The sequence below is a fragment of the Eumetopias jubatus genome, unplaced genomic scaffold, assembly GCF_037043125.1.
Source record: "Eumetopias jubatus isolate StellerSeaLion01/CBP00866 unplaced genomic scaffold, mEumJub1_p1.0 scaffold_3, whole genome shotgun sequence".
Lineage (NCBI taxonomy): Eukaryota > Metazoa > Chordata > Mammalia > Carnivora > Otariidae > Eumetopias > Eumetopias jubatus.
Window position 1 is genome coordinate 35,058,950 of NW_028274809.1, and position 22,838 is coordinate 35,081,787.

At 38.8% G+C, this 22,838-nt stretch overlaps 2 protein-coding genes across 13 annotated transcripts in view; one reads left to right on the forward strand and one right to left on the reverse strand.

Moving 5' to 3' along the window:
* NIF3L1 (NGG1 interacting factor 3 like 1) overlaps window positions 1-7,246 on the reverse strand; it is a 25,561-nt gene extending 18,315 nt beyond the window's left edge. For 3 of the 11 annotated variants that reach the window (XM_028123314.2, XM_028123235.2, XM_088021600.1), the window contains exons 1-4: window positions 6,957-7,246; window positions 5,295-5,755; window positions 4,320-4,482; window positions 242-368 (exon numbers count right to left, since the gene is read on the reverse strand). In XM_028123314.2, coding sequence (XP_027979115.1) covers window positions 242-368; window positions 4,320-4,482; window positions 5,295-5,730 — 726 coding nt within the window. In that variant the 5' untranslated portion in view covers window positions 5,731-5,755; window positions 6,957-7,246. The remainder of the gene's footprint in view (window positions 1-241; window positions 369-4,319; window positions 4,483-5,294; window positions 5,756-6,956) is intronic. The other 8 variants (XM_028123265.2, XM_028123255.2, XM_028123245.2 and 5 more) reach the window with 8 other exon arrangements.
* Window positions 7,115-17,083, forward strand: PPIL3 (peptidylprolyl isomerase like 3). Of its 2 annotated transcripts, none has more exons than XM_028123340.2 (7): window positions 7,115-7,586; window positions 8,110-8,188; window positions 8,983-9,057; window positions 10,021-10,114; window positions 11,350-11,417; window positions 14,540-14,658; window positions 16,745-17,083. In XM_028123340.2, exons 2-7 carry the CDS (start codon window positions 8,186-8,188, stop codon window positions 16,869-16,871), a joined length of 486 nt encoding a protein of 161 aa, XP_027979141.1. In that variant the 5' UTR covers window positions 7,115-7,586; window positions 8,110-8,185; the 3' UTR covers window positions 16,872-17,083. The 2 variants fall into 2 exon arrangements, with proteins under 2 accessions (XP_027979141.1, XP_027979133.1); XM_028123332.2 differs by having other exon boundaries at window positions 7,115-7,392.
* The last annotated feature ends 5,755 nt before the right edge of the window (window positions 17,084-22,838 follow it).

Consider the following 22,838-nt stretch of genomic DNA (forward strand, 5'->3'; position numbering starts at 1 on the left):
TGTGAGAAATACATTTCTGTTCTTCAAAAGCTATCCACATAGAGCCCAAACGTGTTATAGCAGCCTGAACAGACTAAACATCTACCAACACTTTTCCACTCCTGGAATGTCTTCCTTTCTCAATATATTTTTCAGGGTATTTTATGCACTCAACACCACCTTGTGCTTAAGTAAACAGCCTGTCAATCTAACAATTTACAAATGAATCCGTCAAAAATGCACAGTAATATATTTTTATTACCTTCTCCAGTGACAGAATTTCGGTCTTCTGATAGAACTGTCTGCTCTGGGAAAGAAAAGCCACCACCTGTATCAAAGCCTCCTGACTACAATTCAGACTAATCCGTGTTTGTTCTTCATCGTCAGTCCTATTAAAAAAAAAAAATCACTTGCTCCTTTAGGATAAATGTAAGCGAAATGTATTTTATTTTTCGTAAAGATTTTATTTATTTATCTGAGAGAGAAAGAAAGCAAGCATGTGCTCACAAGAGAAGGGGCAGAGGGGGAGGGAGAGAGAATCCCAAGCAGACTTTGTGCTGAGTTTGGGCCTCACTGCCACGAGACTCAATCTCACAACCCTAAGATCTTGACCTGAGCTGAAACCAAGAATCAGATGTTTAACCAGACACTTAACTGACTGAGCCACCCAGGTGCCCTTTGAATCGTATTTTAAACAATCCAGTTTACAGCCTCCTGAAATAGATTAAATTACATGAAATTTAGGATTCAATCCCAAACCAAACTATTTTCTAGAATAATATTCCTCAAACTTCAGCACACATCAAAATCTCCTTATAGATTTTTTTTTAAAAGATTTATTTGAGAGAGAGAGAGCATTAGCGGGAGGGGGAGAGGGAAAGAGAATGTCAAGCAGGCTCTGTGTTCAGTGTAGATCCCAACACAGGGCTTGATCTCATGACCCTGATATCATGACCCAAACGGAAACCAAGAGTCAGATGCTTAACCCCACTGCACAACCAAGGCACCACAAATTCTCCTTGTAGACTTATTAAAACACAGATTGCTGAGCTTTACCCCCCGAGTTTCAGATTCAGTAGGTCTAGGTGGGGATCTGAGAATTTACCTTTCTAATAAGCTCCAGGTGATGCTGAGGTTGCTGACGCAGGGACCTCACTTTGAAACCACTGTTATAGAACTATTCCTTTTATTTATTTATTTATTTTATTTATTTGACAGACAGCACAAAGCAGGGGAAGCAGCAGAGGGAGAGGGAGAAGCAGACTCTCCATTGAGCAGGGAGCCCGATGCAGGGCTCAATCCTAGGACCCTGGAATCATGACATGAGCCAAAGGCAGATCTTAACCTACTGAGCTACCCGGCCCTGTTATAAAACTATTCTTAATCCCAGGTGTGCATCAGCAAATCTGCTAGCTTCTTAAAATGATAGCCGCTGGACCCTTCTAAAGATCCAGTGAAACACAAATTCTATGAATGGGAGTAGGGCAAACTGAATTTTTTAAGGCCCTACAGAAGTTAACTTTCAAATAGTACTGAATACAAGTATCTCTGGGACAGATTTTCAGGCAAACCCAATTCTAATTACATAGATCTAGGATGAAAAGCCAAAAATGTGCATTTTTCATAAGCATCCCATTAACAATGATGTAGGGGGTCCTTGAGGCACCCTCTGAAAAGCAATGCCCTAGAGACTATCCAAAAAGATTGGCATCAGGAAAGTTTTGTATTTAACCATAAACTCTAAATATAATCCTAGAATTCTAGAACTAAAAGACACCTTAAAAGAATCTGGAGGTGCAGTTGTCAACCCTGGAACCATCTGTGGAGCTTTGAAAAGAAAAACTGCCTGGACCCCAATCTAATGGTAAAGCCGAGATATTACCTGTAATAGGGAAAAACTAAAACCAAATGTGCATCAGTTAAAAAAAAAAAAAAACTCTGGTTAGGAAGAAGAACGCTTAAAGAAACCCAGTACATCTAAAATAAGAAACACTACACAGCAGGTAAAGAGATCTTCTATAACTATATGGGATGATCTCTAAGACACCCTGGCAAATAAAAAAAGGCAAATGCAGCATACCATTTAATTAAGGGGAAAAAAAAAACAACTATGCATTTCTTCATATCCCTGTATATGTATGAAAAGATACCCACTTCTCTGAAAACAAGGAAAAGATGATTTGCATTGAAGATACTGGAATTGAGTAAAAGGAACAAGGAGGACTTTTGTATTGTTTGAAATTTTCATGCTTTATTTGTATCATTTTCTTTTTAGTATTTACACAGTATTTCAATATGGTAAAAGACCGCCATGACTGGAATCTATAAAGTCCTATAATTTCTCTTGAGATTCTTTAAATTCCTCAACACCATTAGAAAACATTTGCAATTTAATTATAAGGTGTCTACACTTAAAAACCTCTCATAAGGGGCACGTGGGTGGCTCAGTTGTTTACGCGTCTGCCTTTGGCTCAGGTCACGATCTCATGGTCCTGGGATTGAGGCCCGCATCGGGCTCCCTGCTCAGCAGGGAGTCTGCTTGTCTCCCTCTCGTTCTGCCCCTCTCCCTGCTTGTGTGTGTGCGTGCACGCTCTCTCTCAAATAAATAAATTAAATCTTTAAAAAAAAAAACCACTCATGAAAGAATCACTTTTTGTTGTAGCCTGATAAAGATTTCCACTTTATTAAAATCATTCTATTTATCTTTGTTTTTTAAACAATTATTTACAGCTTTGTGTAACTTGTCTTTTAACATGTTTCAAAAGGCATTAGGATAGACTGGCTTCAAAGGAAATCTTCTATGAGATGCCATTTTGGTATCTCTGCCCTAAATAAATGATTGGCCCTGTAAGAGGCACCCAAATGGTTTGTTTTTTCCCTTTAAAGTACTTGGGAGGCCGTGGAGAAAGGGGGAACCCTTTTACACTGTTGTTGGGAATGCAAACGGTACAGCCACTCTGGAAAATAGTATGCAGGTTCCTCAAAAATTTAAAAATAGAACTCCCCTACGACCTAGCAATTGCACTACTAGGTATTTATCCAAAGGATACAAACACCATGATCGGAAGGGGCACATGCACCCAATGTTTATAGCAGCAATGTCCACAAGAGCCAAACTATGGAAAGAGCCTAGATATCCATCAACAGATAGATGGATAAAGAAAACATGCTATGCATATACAATGGAATATTACTCAGCCATCAAAAACAATGAACTCTTGCCATTTCCAACGATGTAGATGGAACTAGAGCATTATGCTAAGTGAAATAAGTCAGAGAAAGACATACTGTATGATTTCACTCATATGTGGAATTTTAGAAACAAAACAGATGAACATAGGGGAAGGGAAGGAAAAATAAAATAGGGTGAAAACAGAGAGGGAGGCAAACCATAAGAGACTCTTAACTCAAGGGAACAAACTGAGTGTTGCTGGAGGGGAGTTCGGTGGGGGGATGGGCATTAAGGAGGGCGCTTGATGTAATGAGCACTCGGTGTTAAATACAACTGATTAATCACTAAATTCTACCCCTGAAACTAATACAGGATATGTTAACTAAATTAAATTTAAATAAAAAATAAATTTTATTTATTTTTAAAGATTTTATTTGACAGAGAGAGAGAGCACAAGCAGGGGGAGCGGGAGAGGGAGAAGCGTGGGGCTTGATCCTAGGACCCTGGAATCATGACCTGAGCCAAAGGCAGATGCTTAACCGACTCAGCCACCCAGGTGCCCAAAAATGAATAATATTTAGAAAGTGCTTGGGAGGGGCGCCTGGGTGACTCAGTTGTTAAGCATCTGCCTTCGGCTCAGGTCAGGATCCCAGGGTCCTGGGATCGAGCCCCGCATCGGACTCCCTGCTCAGCGGGAAGCCTGCTTCTCCCTTTCCTGCTCCCCCTGCTTGTGTTCCCTCTTTCGCTATCTCTGTCAAATAAATAAAATCTTAAAAAAAAATTTTTTTTAAATAAAAAAATAAAAAGTGCTTGGGGATCACTGATTTGCTGGAAACTGAAAGTAAACCCATGTAATCAAGTGTTATCGGTAGGATTTATCTATATACTCTCAAGTAAAAACCACCTTTCAATGTTATCAGGAGAACTAGAAATATTATAAGTAAAAGGTGTAGCGCAGTCCCGCCCACATAAATAAGTGTTACTTGTCATTTTTATTGTTTCAAAAAGACCCCATGGAACACCCACATGCAAATGAGAAGTAGGCTGCCTTAGAAACCCATTCTGGGGGAAAACAGTTTGTTTCAGCCCTAAATACCAGGGTTATAGAATTTATAAGGAAGATCCATACAGATAAATATACACAAAAAAGGAGAAAAATATATCGTACCTAGTAGAAAAAGAAGTGACAGAAACATCTGCCATTTCTTTCACTGCAGAAATGACTTTGTCCAGGTCTTCGGTGCAGTTAACACTGAATTCTACTCTATGCGTCCCTGCTGTGGGGTAGTTGGGAGCTTTGGAAGGATGTATGGGCCTGGAGGTGCAAACTCCTAGGAAAAAAAATGTTTTGTTTTTTTTTAATTAAAAACAAACTATTAGGGGCAAAATTTTAAGGAAATGAGTTTTTAAAGATCATTTCTCAGATACTTATGTAATACACACACACATATCCCTTACATATATACCTAAATCCCCATAATCTAGGGATTTAGTACATACAAAATCAAAGTTATTTTCAGAATTATTTTCCAGAAGACTCTTAAATATCACAAAAACTTGACTCATGAATTCTTAGAGGATATACAGAATTGTGACTGCTTCCTAAATTTATTCATGTAAACCATCATTCGGGTTGCAAATGCTCATAATCTACTTGACCACATTAATCCAGGTATGTCATCATAAAAGCTTCAGCCCCAATGAGTAAACTAAAATAACTTACTAAAAACAAAACTAAAAACACATAGGCTGAAGTCCTCATTGTACTGGGCTTGAGCAAGCATTCAATAAAACTCTGATGTCTATTTAACTGATACATAAAGTATATTCTGGAGGTCTGAGCTCTCGACTCAATTTAACAAGCACTTCTCGAATCTCTGGGTGCTAGGCACTGCGCCACATAAGTGAGGACTCACAAAGCTCAGTCCAGCAATGAAGATTTCCTATGCTCTCCTTACTCGTTAAGGATAAAAATTTCGTTTCTCAAATATAACTGCTAGATTTCACATTATTTTCAAATATATAAAAATAAAATAATGGTACCCACATCTAAAGCAGTTAAAATTCTGTTGGAAAGACATTCTAAAATTTCAAAGCATTTGTAGGGAAAATATTAAACATGAAAGAATAAGAGGCTTCTCACCAAGCCCTTTAGCCAACCAGCTGTTGACTCCCTGGGGTGCAGCATCATAGGCTGTGTGAGGAGAGTAAATACCGACTCTGTTTTCCAGAGCCTGGATCACCAGGCGCTCCTTCCAGGTTTTCCAGGTTATGTGCTTTAAGGGTCGGAAAATAGGTGGATGGTAGGAGAGAATGAGATCCGCCTTCTTTTGCAGCGCCTCCTCCATTACTTCCTCCGTCAAGTCATTGGTAAGGAAGAGTGTGTGTACAGTGTGTGGTGGGCTTGGTTCCACCAGTAATCCAACATTGTCCCAACTCTCAGCAAGTGAGAGGGATGCAAAGTCATTCAAGGAGGAAAGGAGCACCTTCAAATCCATGAAGGGACGGGAAAAATTGCAGATCGGGGAATGAACAAGCCGGATTGTTCTGGGAATGAGGCGTACAGGAGAGGACAACATACAGAAATCAGGCAAAACTGAGTGTCTGAAGTCAAAACACAGAAAAAGGGTACACAGATACACGTTAGGCCTGGACCTTCGAAGGAGCAAACCATACGAGTACAAGGGCTGTAGTCACATATTCCTGGGTTCAAATACTGATTCTGCCACTTACCAGGACACGGTATCTTAGATAAGTCATTTGACCTGAGGTTATTTTCTCATTTACAAAATGGGAGACACTATAACCTACATCAGAGGCCATTCAACGGAGCAAATCAATTAATATGTGTAAGTCACCTAGCATGAGCCTGGTACGTAATACACAAATGTTCATCCCCACCTCCTCGACCTCACACACGCCCTGATTCTTGTTCTCCCCATCCTTGCTTCAACCACTCTCCTCCCTTCTCCAGTTCTCTAAATACTACACTTCCTTCCAAGTCTCCTTCAACTTCCTAAAGCTTTTCTCGACAAACCTTTTCAGTATCTAGGCCCTATACAAAACTAACACTATCAACTCCATTAAGAATCCAGGATCATTTCTATTTTTGAAGAACAGCATTCATAGTGTGCATAGACAAGATAAGCATAGCCAATCGTAAATTTAATCAAGTATTCGTAATCCAGTAATTTCAAAAACAAATTTTTCAACAAAAATATTTAACAAATTTGTTGAAAAAAGTATTTTTTCAGCAAAAATATTTACTACTACATGTGTGTACTTATTCAGAATCTGATTTGAAATGCTGCGGAGCCTCCAAAATCCAAGGGAGCCTGGGGTCTTGGAAGTGGTTCTTACACCACTTTCCCTCTCCGATTCCAAGTACTGATACTGCCCAGCTCTCCAGACTCTTCTAAATCTGGCAGGCGTGAAAGTGAAGCCCTAGTGGGCCACCACAGCTTTGAGTTATTTACTGCTAAATTTGAAAACCCTTGAAAATAAACACAACACCCTCCATTTCACAGACAGGAAACTGCGAGGCTGCGTGGCTTCACGCCGCAATTAACAATGGGAGGCGGCACACGTGGTGGTAGAGCTCCGACTCTGAAACCAGACTGACTCCCAGAGCCACAGCTGTGTAACAAATTACCTAACCTCTGCTGTCCTCCGAAGAATGAAAATAATAGTGCCCCGCTTCCGGTGTGGTCGCAAGATTTAACCGTACAGATGGGAACAATGCCTACTGTCCGCACTGTTTTTAAACGACATTAGCATGACCCACTTTACAGCCTGCAAACTGCACCTTATTACGTTGCTTCATCTACCTCTCATTTCAGTCCCACTTCCGACCTTTTCCAGGACAATGAAGAGGCCAAACACGGCCAGAAGCTCCCGAATCGGCACTCCTTCCCCACCAGCACCCTACGCTATCACGCCACAAACCAATTTCCGGCCCCTGTCTCCTCCTCCGGCTTCTTTCCCAGAAGCACCCTCACAACTTCCAGGGCGCGCACTAACCACCGCCCGGCACGGGACAACTGGAATCACTACTTCCGGGCCTGCGCAGGGCCTCTTGGCGTACAGGATGGGATGGAGAGGAGCCGGGCGGAAGTGGTCCTTCCCATTTTACGTCTGAGCCTAAAGTACTGCTAGAGGGTGCCCGGAATGGTTCCGGTTTACGTTTCGTGTCCTTGTATAATTATTAAAAGAGCTCCCTTTCACCGTCAAAAGCGTACCAGGTGAGGATAAATTACATCGTCTTCCTAGTTCTAGTCATTTTGGTTTGAAATAGGAAGGAAGGAGGCGAGCAGGTGAGGGGCGTTCTAATGGGTCCCGCGCTCGACTTCCGGTAGCCAGGAGACACTAATTTCGAAACGTGGGTATATGCAAGGGCATCTTTTCTGTTTCAACAACAGCTGTGCTAACTAAAGTGGTAAGTAACATCATTCTTTCATTCACTTACCGAGACTCTTGCTAAGCTCTGTGTTTTAATTCTTGGGCTTCGAGTGAGCATACTGGGCGGGGAGGGTGGTATTGGAACAGACTTAATTAGAAAAATATATAGCGTATTATTGATAAGTGCTACAGGAAAAGGTAATTGGGCCGGTACTAGAGTGAAGGCAGTTTTAAATAGAGTTACCAGAGACTTGGATGTGAGGAATATAACTGTCCAGATGTCTCAGTATAAGTGCTCCAAAGAGAGAACACCCAGTGTCTAGACCCTAAGGCGGAAATGTACCTGACTTGGAAGAGTTGCAGGGAGGCTTTTGAAGGATAGTGAACAGGGGAAGTAGGATATTGAGGGGCTTGAGTCGGGTAGGTTCTTATCGTTTCCATAACCAGATTTTTATTGCTTGGGGGTGCTATTCGAGACTTTTTCTTTTAAATAAGCAGTAAAAATGAGCATGTGTGAGTTAAGAGAGGAAAATGAACTTAATTTTCTCTTTTGGGAATAGAGACACGTTTTCTAACTTCTCTTGGTAAGACTGAGAAATTAAGCAGTAGTACTTCCTGAAACCATCAAGAAGAAAAATGGTAAGTTTTGTACAATTCTTTTTTTTTAAGATTTTATTTATTTGTCAGAGAGAGAGAGAGCACGAGCAGCTTGAAATAGAAGAAAAGCAATGAGAATAATGCTGTCTCCCTCTCACCCTACCTCCAACTCACACACTCCTACCCTCTATCAACCCACCATACTTTCTGACTGCTAGATACTACTGGAAGAAGAGAAGTGAAAAAGGAAGCCTCAGAGTAACCCCCACCCCACAACGGAATAACAAAAAGAACGTTCAAGTTACTGGAACATCAGATAAACAAAAATAAGCAAGGAGTAATATGGTTACCTCTGCACATTTAGGATCTTTAGTGAAGAAAGGAATTGTTTTTAACACTCTCTCTCGTAATTAAATTACATAGGGAAATGGTGGAGACTGTTTTGAAAAGTTGTTTTCTTAACTATTTTTCAATATATATTAATGATGTTGGTGAGTTGCCATTTAAATCAGTAATACTAACCATTGTTTTCATTTTTATTGATGAAAAATTCATACTTAAAAGAAGTATTTCCAGCACAATATTTATTGTTAAAATGTTTAGGATAGACAGCATTTTACATTAACATATTTATCTTCTGGAGTTTTTCCTACTGTTGAAATAAATTTTGAAGAAGTGCAGCTTACTCTCAGCTGTGTGGACAGTTCATCTCTGAAATGGTATTTCTTTTTGTGTTTTCATTCAGATTGTCATCTTTAATCTAGTTGGGGAAATAATACAGCGCATAAAGTCATGGAGAAATCTCGTTTGTTCTTACATTTTTTTCTCCTTTTTAGTCAGTGACACTGCATACAGATGTAGGTGATATTAAAATAGAAGTTTTCTGTGAGAGGACACCCAAAACTTGTGAGGTGAGTACATTATGTACATATAAAAAATGAGTTAATGCCGCAGGATAACCATTTTGAAATTAAATTATCTAACCTAAAAAATAAACACTTGTATATAAAACCAATGTCAGGAAAAACTAGCCATCATAATTTCTGCTCTAGTTTCCACTTAACTTTTGATGTTAAAGGTGGATCAAAGAAAGGGTAGATAATTTTTCCCTAACCATAAGAGTGGTTGGTATCTTTTTCTTTTCACTTATTTTCCTCAGGAAATATAATCATTAGGATATTAGGTAAGAGAACTGTTTCTTACATTATTTTAATTATTTAAATTTCAAAGAAGGAAAGAGCTCTCTCTACATATTCATTCAACAATTATTTATGAAAGGCTATCTTGCCAGGGGAATACAGTAATGAACAAGAGACATTCCTTGCCCTCATGGAGCTAACATTCTGAGAAAAGAATTGGCGGGGGGGATCGTTCTAGAAAAAAGTGATTCTAGATCATGATAATGCCTTGAAGGAAACAAAGCATTGAAGTAGAGACTAATAGAAGAGAATTATTTAAAAGAAGTTAAGGGCAGGCCTAGCCAAGAAAGTGATACTTAAACTGAGTGCAGAAGGTAATGAAGGCATCTCCATGGAAAGAGATAAAAAGAATATTCCAGATATAGAGATAGAAGTACAAAGGCCACAAGATGGGAAAGCCCACCTCTTTTGGATGAATTTTCAGAATGATGATGGGGTTAACATAGTAAGAGAAAGAAGTTATTAACACATGAGATGTAGATGTATGACTGTATTCTATTCCAAGAACAGAAGGAAGCCATTCAAGTGTTTTAGACAGAAAAGTGACATTATCCAAAGTAATGCCTAAAAAACATAAATGCATTGTTATGGTATTTTGAGTAAATACAGTTTGTTCATTACTTTAAATGTGTTTCTGCTACATCATTTCCCAATCATTATTTTTACCCTTTTCAGAATTTTTTGGCTCTTTGTGCCAGTAATTACTACAATGGCTGTATATTTCATAGAAATATCAAAGGTTTCATGGTTCAAACAGGAGATCCGACAGGTAAGTTACTGCATTAATATCTATCTAGAGAATTGGGTATATAGTATGAAGAAGAGGGTAGACAAATAGAAAAATATATAATGCAACATTGTGTGTCAACTATACTCAAATTAAAAATATTTGGGGGGGGGTGCCTGGGTGGCTCAGTCAATTAAGCATCTGACTCTTGATTTCGGCCCAGGTCTTGATCTCAGGGTCGTGAGTTCAAGCCCCACTAGGCTTGGAGCCTACTTAGAAAATATATATATAAATATATTTTTTTAAATAAAATTTAATTTTTATAAAATAAAACCAAAGATATAAGTACATAGAGTTTTTATAACCCGCTACCTTACCATAACAAGAAATTTTTAAGTAGAAGCTACTGGCATCTATCTTTAAAATAAAATATGACTGGCATGCGTGGGTGGCTCAGTCAGTTGAGCATTGGACTCTTGGTTTCAGCTTGGGTCGTGATCTTGGGATTGTGAGATCAAGCCATGCATCAGACTCTCCGCTGAGCACAGAGTTTGCTTGGGATTCTCTCTCCCTCTGCCCCTCCTGCTCATGCACTCTCTCCTTAAATAACATCTTAAAATATGAAAAATACTGATAGAGGGTTTTTTTTTGTAGAGATACTTTATTTTTCTTGTAGAGATACTTTTTTTGTAGAGATACTTTATTTTTCTTAATATTTATATTAAAGTGAAATTTTGATAAGAGAGAACATAACAAGTTTTATCTTTATTTTTTTTAATTTATTTTTGCGAGAGAGAGAGAGTGCACGCGCAAGCATGAGCAGGAAGAGGGACAGAGAGGGAAGCAGACTCCCTGCTGAGCAGGGAGCCCAATGTGGGACTCGAACCCAGGACCCTGGGATCATGACTAAAGCCAAAGGCAGACGCTTAACAGACCGAGCCACCTAGGCATCCCAAATTTTATTTATATTTAAAGTTATTAGGGCACCTGGATGGCTCAGTTGGTTAAGTGTCTGCCTTCGGCTTGGGTCATGATATCAGGGTCCTAGGGTCAAACCCCACGTTGGGCTCCCTGCTCACTGGGGAGTCTGCTTCTCCCTCTTCCTCTGCCTCTCCCCCAGCTGTGTGCTCTTTCTCTCTCTCACAAATAAATAAAATCTTCAAAAATAAATAAATAGATAGTTATAAAATAGCTCTTATGTTTTAGAAAATGAACCTTTTCAACTTACTTTTTTTTTAATTAGAGACTTCTTTTGATTTGTCTGTCTTGTAATATAGGTACCGGAAGAGGAGGTAACAGTATCTGGGGCAAGAAATTTGAGGATGAATATAGTGAATATCTTAAGGTATATCTCTAGTCCTTCAAAATCTATTTTCTCATGCCTTGTTTACACTTGAAAACTTTAATACATGTTGTAGTAACACAAGTTAATGTCATTAGTATACAAACATTATATTTTTGTAGTTTTAGTACACTTGATAAATGTCAGGGAGAAAATATAAATATAAATTGCATTTCTTGCCTAAAATAGATTCTGGAATGTCACAATCACATGGATCTTGATATTAAGTGAGCTCATCTTTGGGTCCAACCCGAAATGTTTAATCAGTAATGTACCAAAAGGGCTTAATGTCTCACTATAAAATTAATGTTGAATGACATGAATCACCAGCCTTTTTTGAGAGTAGGGAGGAAAGCCTCTGAGACCTCCTGGTTGCAATATTGCACATTATCAATATGAACTTTTATTATCTTTGTTTGATGTTTGAATATTCCTGAATTAATGTCTGTGGTGGATCCCAATTAGGTTAAAGGGAAGTGCTTGGCATGGTGAAATTAGAGATTTTTATTTCCTTTCCTGTTTTTTTTCTTTTCATATTTTTCCTCAATTTTCCAAACTTTCTAAAGAAGCTTCTTAATTAAAAAAAAAAAAAAGATTTTATTTTTAAGTAATCTCTACACCCAGTGTGGGGCTCAAACTTACAACCCTGATATCAAGAGTCGCATGCTTCACCAACTGAGCTAGCCAGGTACTCCAAGAACCTTTTTTTTTTAATAAAAAAACTAATGCATGCCTGTTTTTTAAAAAAAAATTAAATTAAAAATTAAAAAAATAAAATAAATCAGTTATACTTCCCAGAGATGACATCTGCTGACAGTTATCATGTGGTCTTTTAAATAAACTTCATATCTGCATAAAATGATAACTTTAGAAATTAGAAAAAAGAGAAATTCTCCTCAATAAAAATATGTAATTTAGTACATCGTATTTCAGTCACATTCAAATATATCCAGGAAAATTCTGAAAAAGTTCCATTGCAGTGTTTATGTCTGGATGGTGGGACTAGGAGTAATTTATTTTTTCTTCTTTTTGTTTTCTTTCATAAGGGAACATTACTTTTGTTATAGGAGTTGGGGTTGGGAGGTGATAAACTGTTTATTAAGTCATCCTTTTCCTTAATTAAAAACAAAACTTCTTAGACATTAATTAATAACTGCTTCCATAACACTAATCTGTATACCAGTGGTTTTCAACACTGGTTAATACAGACTCACCTGTGGAAATTTTAAAAATATGAAATATTATGGCCTTACACCCCCTAAATATAGAGAAAAAGAATAGGAATGATTAGGACCTGAATTATACTTCAGGGTTCCTGGGTGATTCCTACAGTTACGGTTAAGAACCATTATCTTTATATACCAGAGTTGAGGGTGTGTATTGAATATTTACATACTCTGACCCAGCAATTCCATTCCCAAATGTTTACCCTCCAGAAACTCTTGTACGTGTGCATCAGGAAACAGTACAAGAGTGTTCCTAGAGTGCTATTTTAATAGCAAAAATCTAAAAACAACCCAAATGTCCACTGATCATAAAATGGAAATTATATTCAGTTGTGGAATATTATCCAGCAGTAAAAATCACAACTACTGCTACACATTCATGTGTAAATCTTAGAAACATAATGATTGTATAAATACCATTTCCCAGACGACTACAAATAGATGGATACTATCTTAGCTCAGAAACAAGCAAAAGAAAAAAATATATTTTTTAGGCATGTATAAAGATAGAATAGTGGGTCTCGGAGAAGTTGAGGTAATAGATGAGTACATAGGCATATGCAACAGTTTGGTAAATTATCTTAGAAATAGGTTGAGTATTTTATTAAGTTATAAGTGGTACATACATTCTTGTGTATATATCAAATGTAACATTTGGGAGTCACCTTTTAGGAAGACAATAAAGCATTAATATCTTTTCTCACATTTTTTATTTAAATTCAATTAACGTATAATGTATTATTGGTTCCAGAGGTACAGGTCTGTGATTCATCAGTCTTATATAATACCCAGTGCTCATTACATCACATGCCCTCCTTAATGTCCATCAAAGCATTAATATCTTGATATAGCTATATTTCTATTGTTTGTCTCATTAGTGTTTCTTGATGAATAGCTAAAGAGAGAGTAACCATTATTTATTGCAGCACCTCCTTATAACACAGTTCTGTCATGTCTTCAGTCTTATCAGTAAAGTCCTTTTAATTCTTTAAACAGTCCCTGTATAACAAATAGAATCATGCATATTTGAGCTGTAGGAGATCTTCCCTTAGATCATCCAGTCCTGGGTCATGAATTGACTGCCCTTGGTGGGATCCACAGATGTATTCTCAATTGCCATTGGTTTAAAAAATTTTTTTAGTGCTGTTAGGCAAGAGATATGCCATTCCTTTTGCCAGACTCCCATCACTCCCTAATGTGTACATTCTGTCCAGTTAATCAATTTATTATCTGCTGACCCTTGTGAGCATTTGAATTATGAATAAACCCCTGAACTAGTCCAACCTCCCTCCCTTGTTTTACAGATAAAGAAACTAGCCAGAGTCCAGTGTATGTGTCAAGAGCTTATGGGGATTTTGGTTTTGTTGTCTGCCTGATCGTTTCACGCCAGCATGTTCCTTAATATAATGTAAGGATGTCTATTAATACCTTGGTATTGTGAAAAATGTTTGTGGCTATACTCCTCCAAAGTGAAAATGAAATTAACTGGGGCATATGATTTGATATATAAACAATTTACATACAAGTTTTAGAAATGCAGATAATACAGAAAGCGAACATTCGGGTTAGCCCTAATAGAAGCTGTTTAAATGTTTTCTTGGGCCCTTAAAAAGTACAGGTCTTGGAGCACCTGGGTGGCTCAGTTGTTAAGCATCTGCCTTCGGCTCAGGTCATGATCCCAGGGTCCTGGGATTGAGCCCCGCATTGGGCTCCCTGCTCCGCAGGAAGCTGCTTCTCCCTCTCCACTCCCCCTGCTTGTGTTCCCTCTCTCACTGTCTCTCTGTCAAAAAATAAATTAAAAAATCTTAAAAAAAAAAAAAGTACAGGTCTTGGCTTAAGTCCTATATTTGGAATATTTATATAAAAACACAGTTAAATATTTTGGCCTGTCTTTTACAGCACAATGTTAGAGGTGTTGTATCTATGGCTAATAACGGGCCAAACACCAATGGATCTCAGTTCTTCATCACCTATGGCAAGCAGCCACATTTGGACATGAAATACACAGTATTTGGAAAGTGAGTATTTTGGTTACTGTTTTCTTTGGAATTTCATTGCAAGGGATGCATATGAGAGGCTATGATAATAGTGTTAATACTGAAGGAGCGGTAGGAAAGCTAAATACACCTGGTAAGTTCACCACTTACCAGCACTGCGGCCTTGGGAACTTATAACCTTTTCAAGCCTTAATGTCTTTATTTTGTAAAGTAGGAGGCAATCTTTTTTTTTGAGGATTATTATGCAAATTAACAGTAATGTATTTCTTCTTATGAATAGCATTTTGCAGCAACTGATCTGAAAAACAGTGGCTTCAACAAGATGGGCTTAGATGGTGGTTCGCTTCTGTCACCAGTGTTCTTCCTAAACCATCTTTATCTTCCATCCTCATGCTCACCTCATGGTCATAATATGGGCAGCATAGCTCCAGTCAGAAAGTGTTCCAGACAGAAAGGAGGAGGAAGGGCAAGAGGTGCTTGCCAGCTGAGTCAGCCCTATTTATGTATGTATGTATGTATATATTTAGTAGGCTCCACAAGTCAGCCCCTTTTTAAAGAGCTTTCCTAGAAGACCCAGAACTTAGCAATGAGGCCTCCCCTTATCTACAAGGGAGGGTAGGAAATGTTTTTCAGCTAGACACATTGCCGCTCTCAATAAAATCAGGTTTCTAGGAGTAAGAAGGGGAGCCTGGATCCTAGGGAGGTGTTTAGCAGGTTCTGCCAGAATATCCACTGTTAGCACTATGCCTGGGAATTGCTTTTATAAATCAGCAAGAAGTCAGCTTGTCTGTTCATTCAACAAATATTTACTATGCTCAATAAACCAAGGCACAGTTCTAGAGTTTCTTTCACTTAACAGTGTGGATGCCAAGTTAGGTTAATTAAAAATAGAAGACTCAACAACTCTTAGTTTTCATTCCATATGTATATATATATGTCTAATTTATAGATTAATATTCAGTGAAATTAATGAAATATTACAGCTTCTAGTAGTAATTGCCTGGATCACTCAGGTTCCCTTCTTTTCATTTTCTCCTTTAACTCACCATTCAGAATTATCGATCATTAATTACTAAGATTTATGTTACTAGTTTTGTGACAGAACTAGAGAGTTAAGAACAAAGATTCTTAACCTTAGGTCCCTTAAGTCCTTGAAATTATGTGTTCTCTGTGTATACACACATGTTTTTCTGGGAAGATGGTACATAGCTTTCCATTTGTTCTCAAAGGGGCCCGTGTCCCAAATACTTGACTGACTTGCCTCAATTCTACATGACCTTTTTTGCCTGAGATCTGTTTCCTATAGCCTGTTTTCTCTTACTGACCCAGAAGGTGGGAAGGGTTTTGAAACTTAAAATTTAAAGACTTTGGTGGGGGGCGCCTGGGTGGCTTAGTCCATAAAGCAACCAATTCTTGATTTTGGCTCAGGTCGTGATCTCGGGTTCCTGGGACGGAGCCCAGTCTGCTGGAGTTTCTCTCTCCCTCTCCCCTCACTCACATGCTCTTTCACTTGCTCTAAAATAAATAAATAAAGCAAGCCACCTTTTCTTTGCAAATGTTTTAGACCAACTTGCCCGAAGGATAACTGTCTATATATTTCTTTTTCTTTGTAGTAACATGAAATACACTTGCTGGAAATGGGCTTAAGTGTCCCATCTTCCCTTCTCTTATTATTACTGCTTTTTGTTGTTGCCCAGATGCAAAAAGTAAAAACACATTTAAACAATAAAGTGTAAAACTGCCACTCACTTCAGGACCTTTAGTATAGGGCAGTACTAAGCAATAAGTGTCACCCTTAACATACTTTCTCTGGGCTTTCCGATAGCAAAAAAAATCTTATGACTGGTTATATTAGACCCATTTGTAGCTATGCTGTGGGAATACTTTGGTGGTAATATTCCTACCCATTGCTATTGTCTAAAGGCATAAAAATGAATTTTTTTTTCTGAATTTTGGCTCATATCCATGGTAGAAAATCAATTCGGGAATTCAAAGAACTATGAGACATGGTCCTTTTCTCTTAAGGAAACTGTAATTGCTATAGGTATTTGGATACTATGTTTCAATCTAAGGAAATTTTCATGCATTTTTATTGTTTCTATTTCAGGGTAATAGATGGTCTGGAGACTCTGGATGAATTGGAGAAGTTACCAGTAAATGAGAAGACCTATCGACCTCTTAACGATGTACACATTAAGGACATAACTATTCATGCCAATCCATTTGCACAATAGCAGTAATCTGGAAAAATATTTGGCAGACTATTCAAGGAACACACCTACTGTGGTTTACCCAGTTTTAATTATGTTCAAAGATTACATCATCCTTCTTGTTTATAGCTAAGATCTTCTATGAGTTGGTGGTACCATGGGGGCCCAAACAGCTTTTATTCCCATTATTAAAGCATATTTTTTATTAAACTATTATCTAATGTATTTAAGTTTAATTTTCTTAAAACTTCTAATTTTTTTGTTACATATAAGCATTCATTTTTAAATGCTGAGTCTCAAATCCAGGCATTTTTGAGTACTCTAATTACATATTCCTGCCATATCTAGTCCATGTTCTAGAGGTAGTCTTTTCCATTTAATTATTCACTTTGTACAGTTAGGAGTAAGGACAAGATAGAGATCATCTAGAAAAGCCAGCCAATCCATTTTGCTATTTTCTCTAGTCTTCAGATTTACAGTAAAGGCTCAGAGAAGTCCTAGAGTACAGTAAGCACTCAGAATTTCCCAACTCATTTGCCCATGGAACATTTTTGAAAGCTTATCATTTACAGTACTGCAGGATAGAATACTACAGGTGATCCGTTTGGAAAATGCAATTAGTTGGTTAAGAGCACCAGTTGTGGAGTCCTGGATTGTGTTTGAATCACAGTACTAGTACCTTTAGGCAGGTTAACATCTCCCAAGTTTTCTCATCCCTAAAGTCTCATCCCGCTTGTAAGACTATTACAAGGATTAAATGAAACAATGTGTGTAAAGCTTCTGACATGTATTCAGTGTTCTGTAGTGAGTAAATGGAAGCACCTCTCCTAACCTTTCTCCACCACAGGGCTCTCACCGAATTAGGCCTCATCATTTATCAGGTGATACCATTGATCTCATCAAGAACCATATTCTTCAAACTGCTTTGATCACCTTGATTAGATTTTGGTTATTTCTTGGTTTGTATCATTTCTGTAGATAGCTGATCTAAATATTTTCTTTCTTACCTACAATTTGGATGTTAGCTTGCAATATCCTCTTATTACCATCTATACCTTCTACTAAACTGATGTGCCAATTATACTAATATCCTCACTTCTGTTTTTTAAAATGAGCTCTGTGCCCAGTGTGGGGCTTGAACTCACAACCCTAAGATCAAGAATTGCATACTCTGCCTACTGTCAGCCAGGTACCCCTAATGCCTTCACATTGTGATTCAGCCTTTTAATTTAATCATTTGGATTTCTAGACTTAATATTAAAGCCTCTTTTGGGCAGAATTTGTTTTGACACTTATACCTGGTATTTTTCTTTTCCAGTGAATGACAACTGAAATTTTTTGTCATTATTATTAAGAGGCTTTTACTGATTGTCAAGATGTTTTTGTACTGACTGGCATTCCCTCAGTTTTTCTTCCAAACTCTGCCTTTGTTTTTTTAAGTGTTACCAATATGGTGGGTTTTTTGGTTTTTAGAGCTCATTCTTACAATGTCTGTTCAGTTATAGCTATAAAGATCTCCGAGACAGACTGGCTGCCCACCTTGGGCCTATTGGAGGCATCATGAGGATCAAAATCCTAACACTGTTTTCTGTCCACTCACACTGAGTTGACGACTGGTTCACACTGATCACATTTGGCAGTTGCATGCTTGATGTTCTGTTCCATTTATTAATTGGCAGTACACATAAACTACTAAGAAGACTGGAATATTGTTGATCAACCAAATTCTCTTTAAAAAGAGAGTAATATGGCTCCCGATTTGGACCAGAGGTTAGCAAACTACAGCCCTCAGGCTGGCCACCTGTTTCTGCAAATAGTCTTCATGGAACTCAACCATGCCCATTTTGTTTGTGTTTTCTGACTGCTTTGTGCTACAACAGCAGTATTGATTGGTTGTGACAGAGACTAAAGGTCTACAAGCCTAAAATATTTACAATCTTGCCCTTTAAGAAAATTTGCTAATCTTTGATCTAGAATATCAGAAGTTGCCAGAAAATCATGGTTTCATAGCAAAGGGAGCTTGATAAGCTTAAGGGATAGATTAAATATATGCCTTGATAGTTCCTTCACCACTCTAAAAATGTACCTGCACCTATCCATTAGAATACCTAAATCCTGTTAGATCTTGGTTTGGAGCTCTTTGAAGACAGCTCTTTTTTTTTTTTAAGATTTTATTTATTTATTTGACAGTAAGAGAGCACAAGCAGAGGGAGACGGAGAAGCAGGCTCTCCACTAAGCAGGGAACCCTATACGGGGCTCAACCCCAGATCCCTGGGATCATGATCCGACCCAAAGGCAGATGCTTAACCCACTGAGCCACCCAGGCGCCCCAAGAGAGCTCTTTGTGTAGGCCTTTGGTTAATGGTGAATTGAATAGTTACAATTTATACTTTGGTTAAACTTGGTATTTCCAAATCCGTTTAGCAACATATAAGCTATGTTGGGTATTTCTAAAGATACATATTCTCATCTTTTTGTTGAAAAACTAAAACCAGGGGTGCCTGAGTAGCTCAGTCAGTTATGCGTCTGCTGCCTTCGGCTCGGGTCATGAACCCAGGGTCCTGGGATCGAGCTCTGTGTTGGGCTCCCTGCTTAATGGGGAGCCTGCTTCTCCCTCTGCCTGCTGCTCCCCCTGCTTTGCTCAAAACTAGTAAGTAATTTATTTTCTTCCAGGCTTGGATATAAAGGTGCATAGAACACTGCTTATTCCATGGGAGTGCACTCTAGGAAGCTAACATATATAAATAGATAAATTTTAATACATAGGACTCAACTTTTTTTTTAAGATTTTATTTATTTGAGAGAGCACGAGAGGGAAGAGGGTCAGAGGGAGAAGCAGACTCCCTGCTGAGCAGGGAGCCAGACGTGGGACTCGATACTGGGACTCCAGGATCATGACCCAAGCCAAAGGTAGTCGCCCAACCAACTGAGCCACCCAGGCGCCCAGGACTCAACTTTTAATCAGTTTAGCAAACTGGATAGATTACTGTAGTTACTATTTCACTAGTGAATTTAAACAAAAACTGATAGCTCCTTTCAATTCAATTTGTACGAACTATAGAGGTAGGGATGGGAACTCAATATAATAACTAAAGCAAATCTAGAATAAACGATAATGTGAAGTTTTAAAAACAAATTACAATGAGGGGCACCTGACTGGCTCAGTTGGTGGAGCATGAAACTCCTCATCTCGGGGTTGTGGGTTCGAGCCCCACATTGGGTGTAAAGACTACTTAAAAGAAAAACATGGGTGCCTGGGTGGTTCAGTTGGTTAAGCGTCTGCCTTCGACTCAGATCAGGATCTTGGGGTACTGGGATAGAGCCCCGCAGAGCCCCAGACTCTCTGCTCAGCAGAGAGTCTGCTTCTCCCTCTCCCTCTGCTCTCTCTCTCAAGTAAATAAAAAATCTTAAAAAAATAAAGCAGTATCCAAAAGCATTAAAAAGAATAGTTATTTCATAAATTGTGTTCGTATAACCAGTAAATTATATGGAGTTAGTATAACCAGTAAATTATACGGAGAAAAATAGCAAAATTCCAGATGCCTAAAAAAAAAAAAAGGAAAAAACATCTCTGAAGAGGAAAGAATTTCTCAGTTTACAAACATGACAAAGGTAAAGATGGAACAAGTTTACATGAAAACTGAAAACTTTCTTGCAATTAAAAAACTTCAAGGACAAATGAGAACTGTATATTCAAAAAAGCAATGAGGTATGAATGGGCAAGTAATGAGAAAAGGGAAAACGTTCAACTTCACTAATTAGGGAATTAAGTTGCAAGTTTCCTCCAAAATACCATTTTTAAATCTTTGCACTATATTAGTTTGTTAGGGTTGCCATAACAAAGTACCAGAAATTGGGTAACTTAAAATTCTGTTACACAGACTAGAAGTTAGAAGATCAAGGTGTGGGCAGGGTTGTTTACACTAAGGTCTCACTTTGGCTGGCAGATGACCCTTCTATCTTGACACAATCTGTGAGTGCCTGTGTCCTCATCTCTTTAAAAAGAAAGATCAGTCATATTGGTTTAGGACCCACCCTAATGACCTCATTTTAACCTTAAGTACGTCTGTAAAGGCCCTACAAATAAGTCACAATCTGAGGTAGTGGGGGTTAAGACTTAAACATGAATTGGAGGGACATAGTGCCACCCCAAAACAACCAATAACATGCACTAAAGAACACACAAAATAATTTCATAAATGAAACTTTGGGTAAATACCAAGTTAGTAATTGGTTAGGTAGGAGGGTATGCTAAATTTTTTTTCTAATTTTATTTATTTAGTTGGCAGCACAAGCAGGGGGGAGCAACAGGCAGAGGGAGAGGGAGAAGCAGGTCCTCGCTGAGCAAGGAGCCCGATGTGGGGCTCGATCCCAGGACCCTGGGATCATGACCTGAGCTGAAGGCAGATGCTTAACCGACTGAGCCACCCAGGTGCCCTAAGGGTTTGCTAAATTTAAAACCATTTTGGAAACTAATTTCGGTAGTATATACAAGACTTTTCCAATGTTCATTGTCTTTCACCCTTGTAATCTTACTATGGGGATTTCTAAATTGCTCTCTGTAATCCTTCACTGTAACTTTTACCTGTAATAGCAGAATATAGTTGATGCCCATCTCCTAGATTGTTAGGATTGAGAACGTTTGTACAGTGCTTAGCACAATAACTAGCTCACTATGATTAGCTATTATCCTCCAAAGATGGGGGTTCCCTAGGTTTGCTTAACATTTAAAGGTGCTAAATGCATCCTGAATTTCACAAGTTACTGTGAATTTATGAATATTACGAATCTCTCCCTCTGAAATATTTACCTTCTATTTGGTGACCCTGGCCCCAATATAAAGATTTAAGTATTAATGGTTTTATAAGTATTAATGTTTTTAAAACCATTGAGAGAAGGGGCTTAAGAAACGCAAACTACCATAGAAATTTTAAGAAATACGTATTCCTCATCGCTTCTTACCCAATAATTGTGCATCTGTGTAGGGCTGGCTACGTATGTTGCTCTCCTGTGCAAGTGTGAACAGCAAAATTTTGCTTAGTTGTAATGTTTAATTTTATACGTTTTCCACTAAGTTTGGAATGAGCAAGCGAGACAAAATGGAGGAAGGGCGTGGGGTCAGGATTGGCAATTACACTGGTGTATTAAAGGGTAGTTTGAGGATTTTGTTGTTCAGAGGTTGTTCCTGACACTTTTTCTTCACTACCTTCCATTTCCCCTTTTAGAGTTCATCTGGCCTTGCTGCAGAGCACTGACTTAATGCCAAAATGTTTAACTATGAAGGGTCCCCACTTCCTGTTTCCTACCTCTTGCCCACTCGTTTCTTCGACTTTTAAAACCTCAGTCGTTAAGCATCTGCCTTCGGCTCAGGTCATGATCCCAGGGTCCTGGGATCAAGCCCCGCATCGGGCTCCCTGCTCAGCGGAAAGCCTGCTTCCCCCTCTCCCACTCCCCCTGCTTGTGTTCCTCTCTCGCTGTGTCTCTCTCTGTCAAATAAGTGAATAAAATCTTAAAAAAAAAAACCTTGAGAAAAATCTTTCCAATCCAATTTCAGTGTGAGTCCCAAACACTAAAGACTTAACTAGTTTTAAATAGGTCTCAGAACCTTAGCAAAAGCCGAAATCCAGACAATTACTAATGTACAGCTACATGATGGAGGTGATCAGGGCACAGGCTATTAGTATCATGCCTTCCTCACTTTTTCTTGTACCCAGCGTTCCCAAGTACCACTTTTAATGAGCACGTTCGAGACTCCTCTCCCCATTACCTACATTGTTTCCTCAGACCTAGACAGTCGCCAACATGGCCGACACGGCAGCCACGGCCGATTTCCCCACCTCCACCTTCTGTCTTCGGGTTCCCGACCCGGCGCCTGCGCACACGGCGGCCACGGCTCGTCTCCCTCCATCCCCGGGTGCAGGCGCCGCCGGCCCCGCCCCGCCCCGCGGGGGTACGCGCTCGCCGCGTCACCAGTGTTTTCGAGTAGAGTC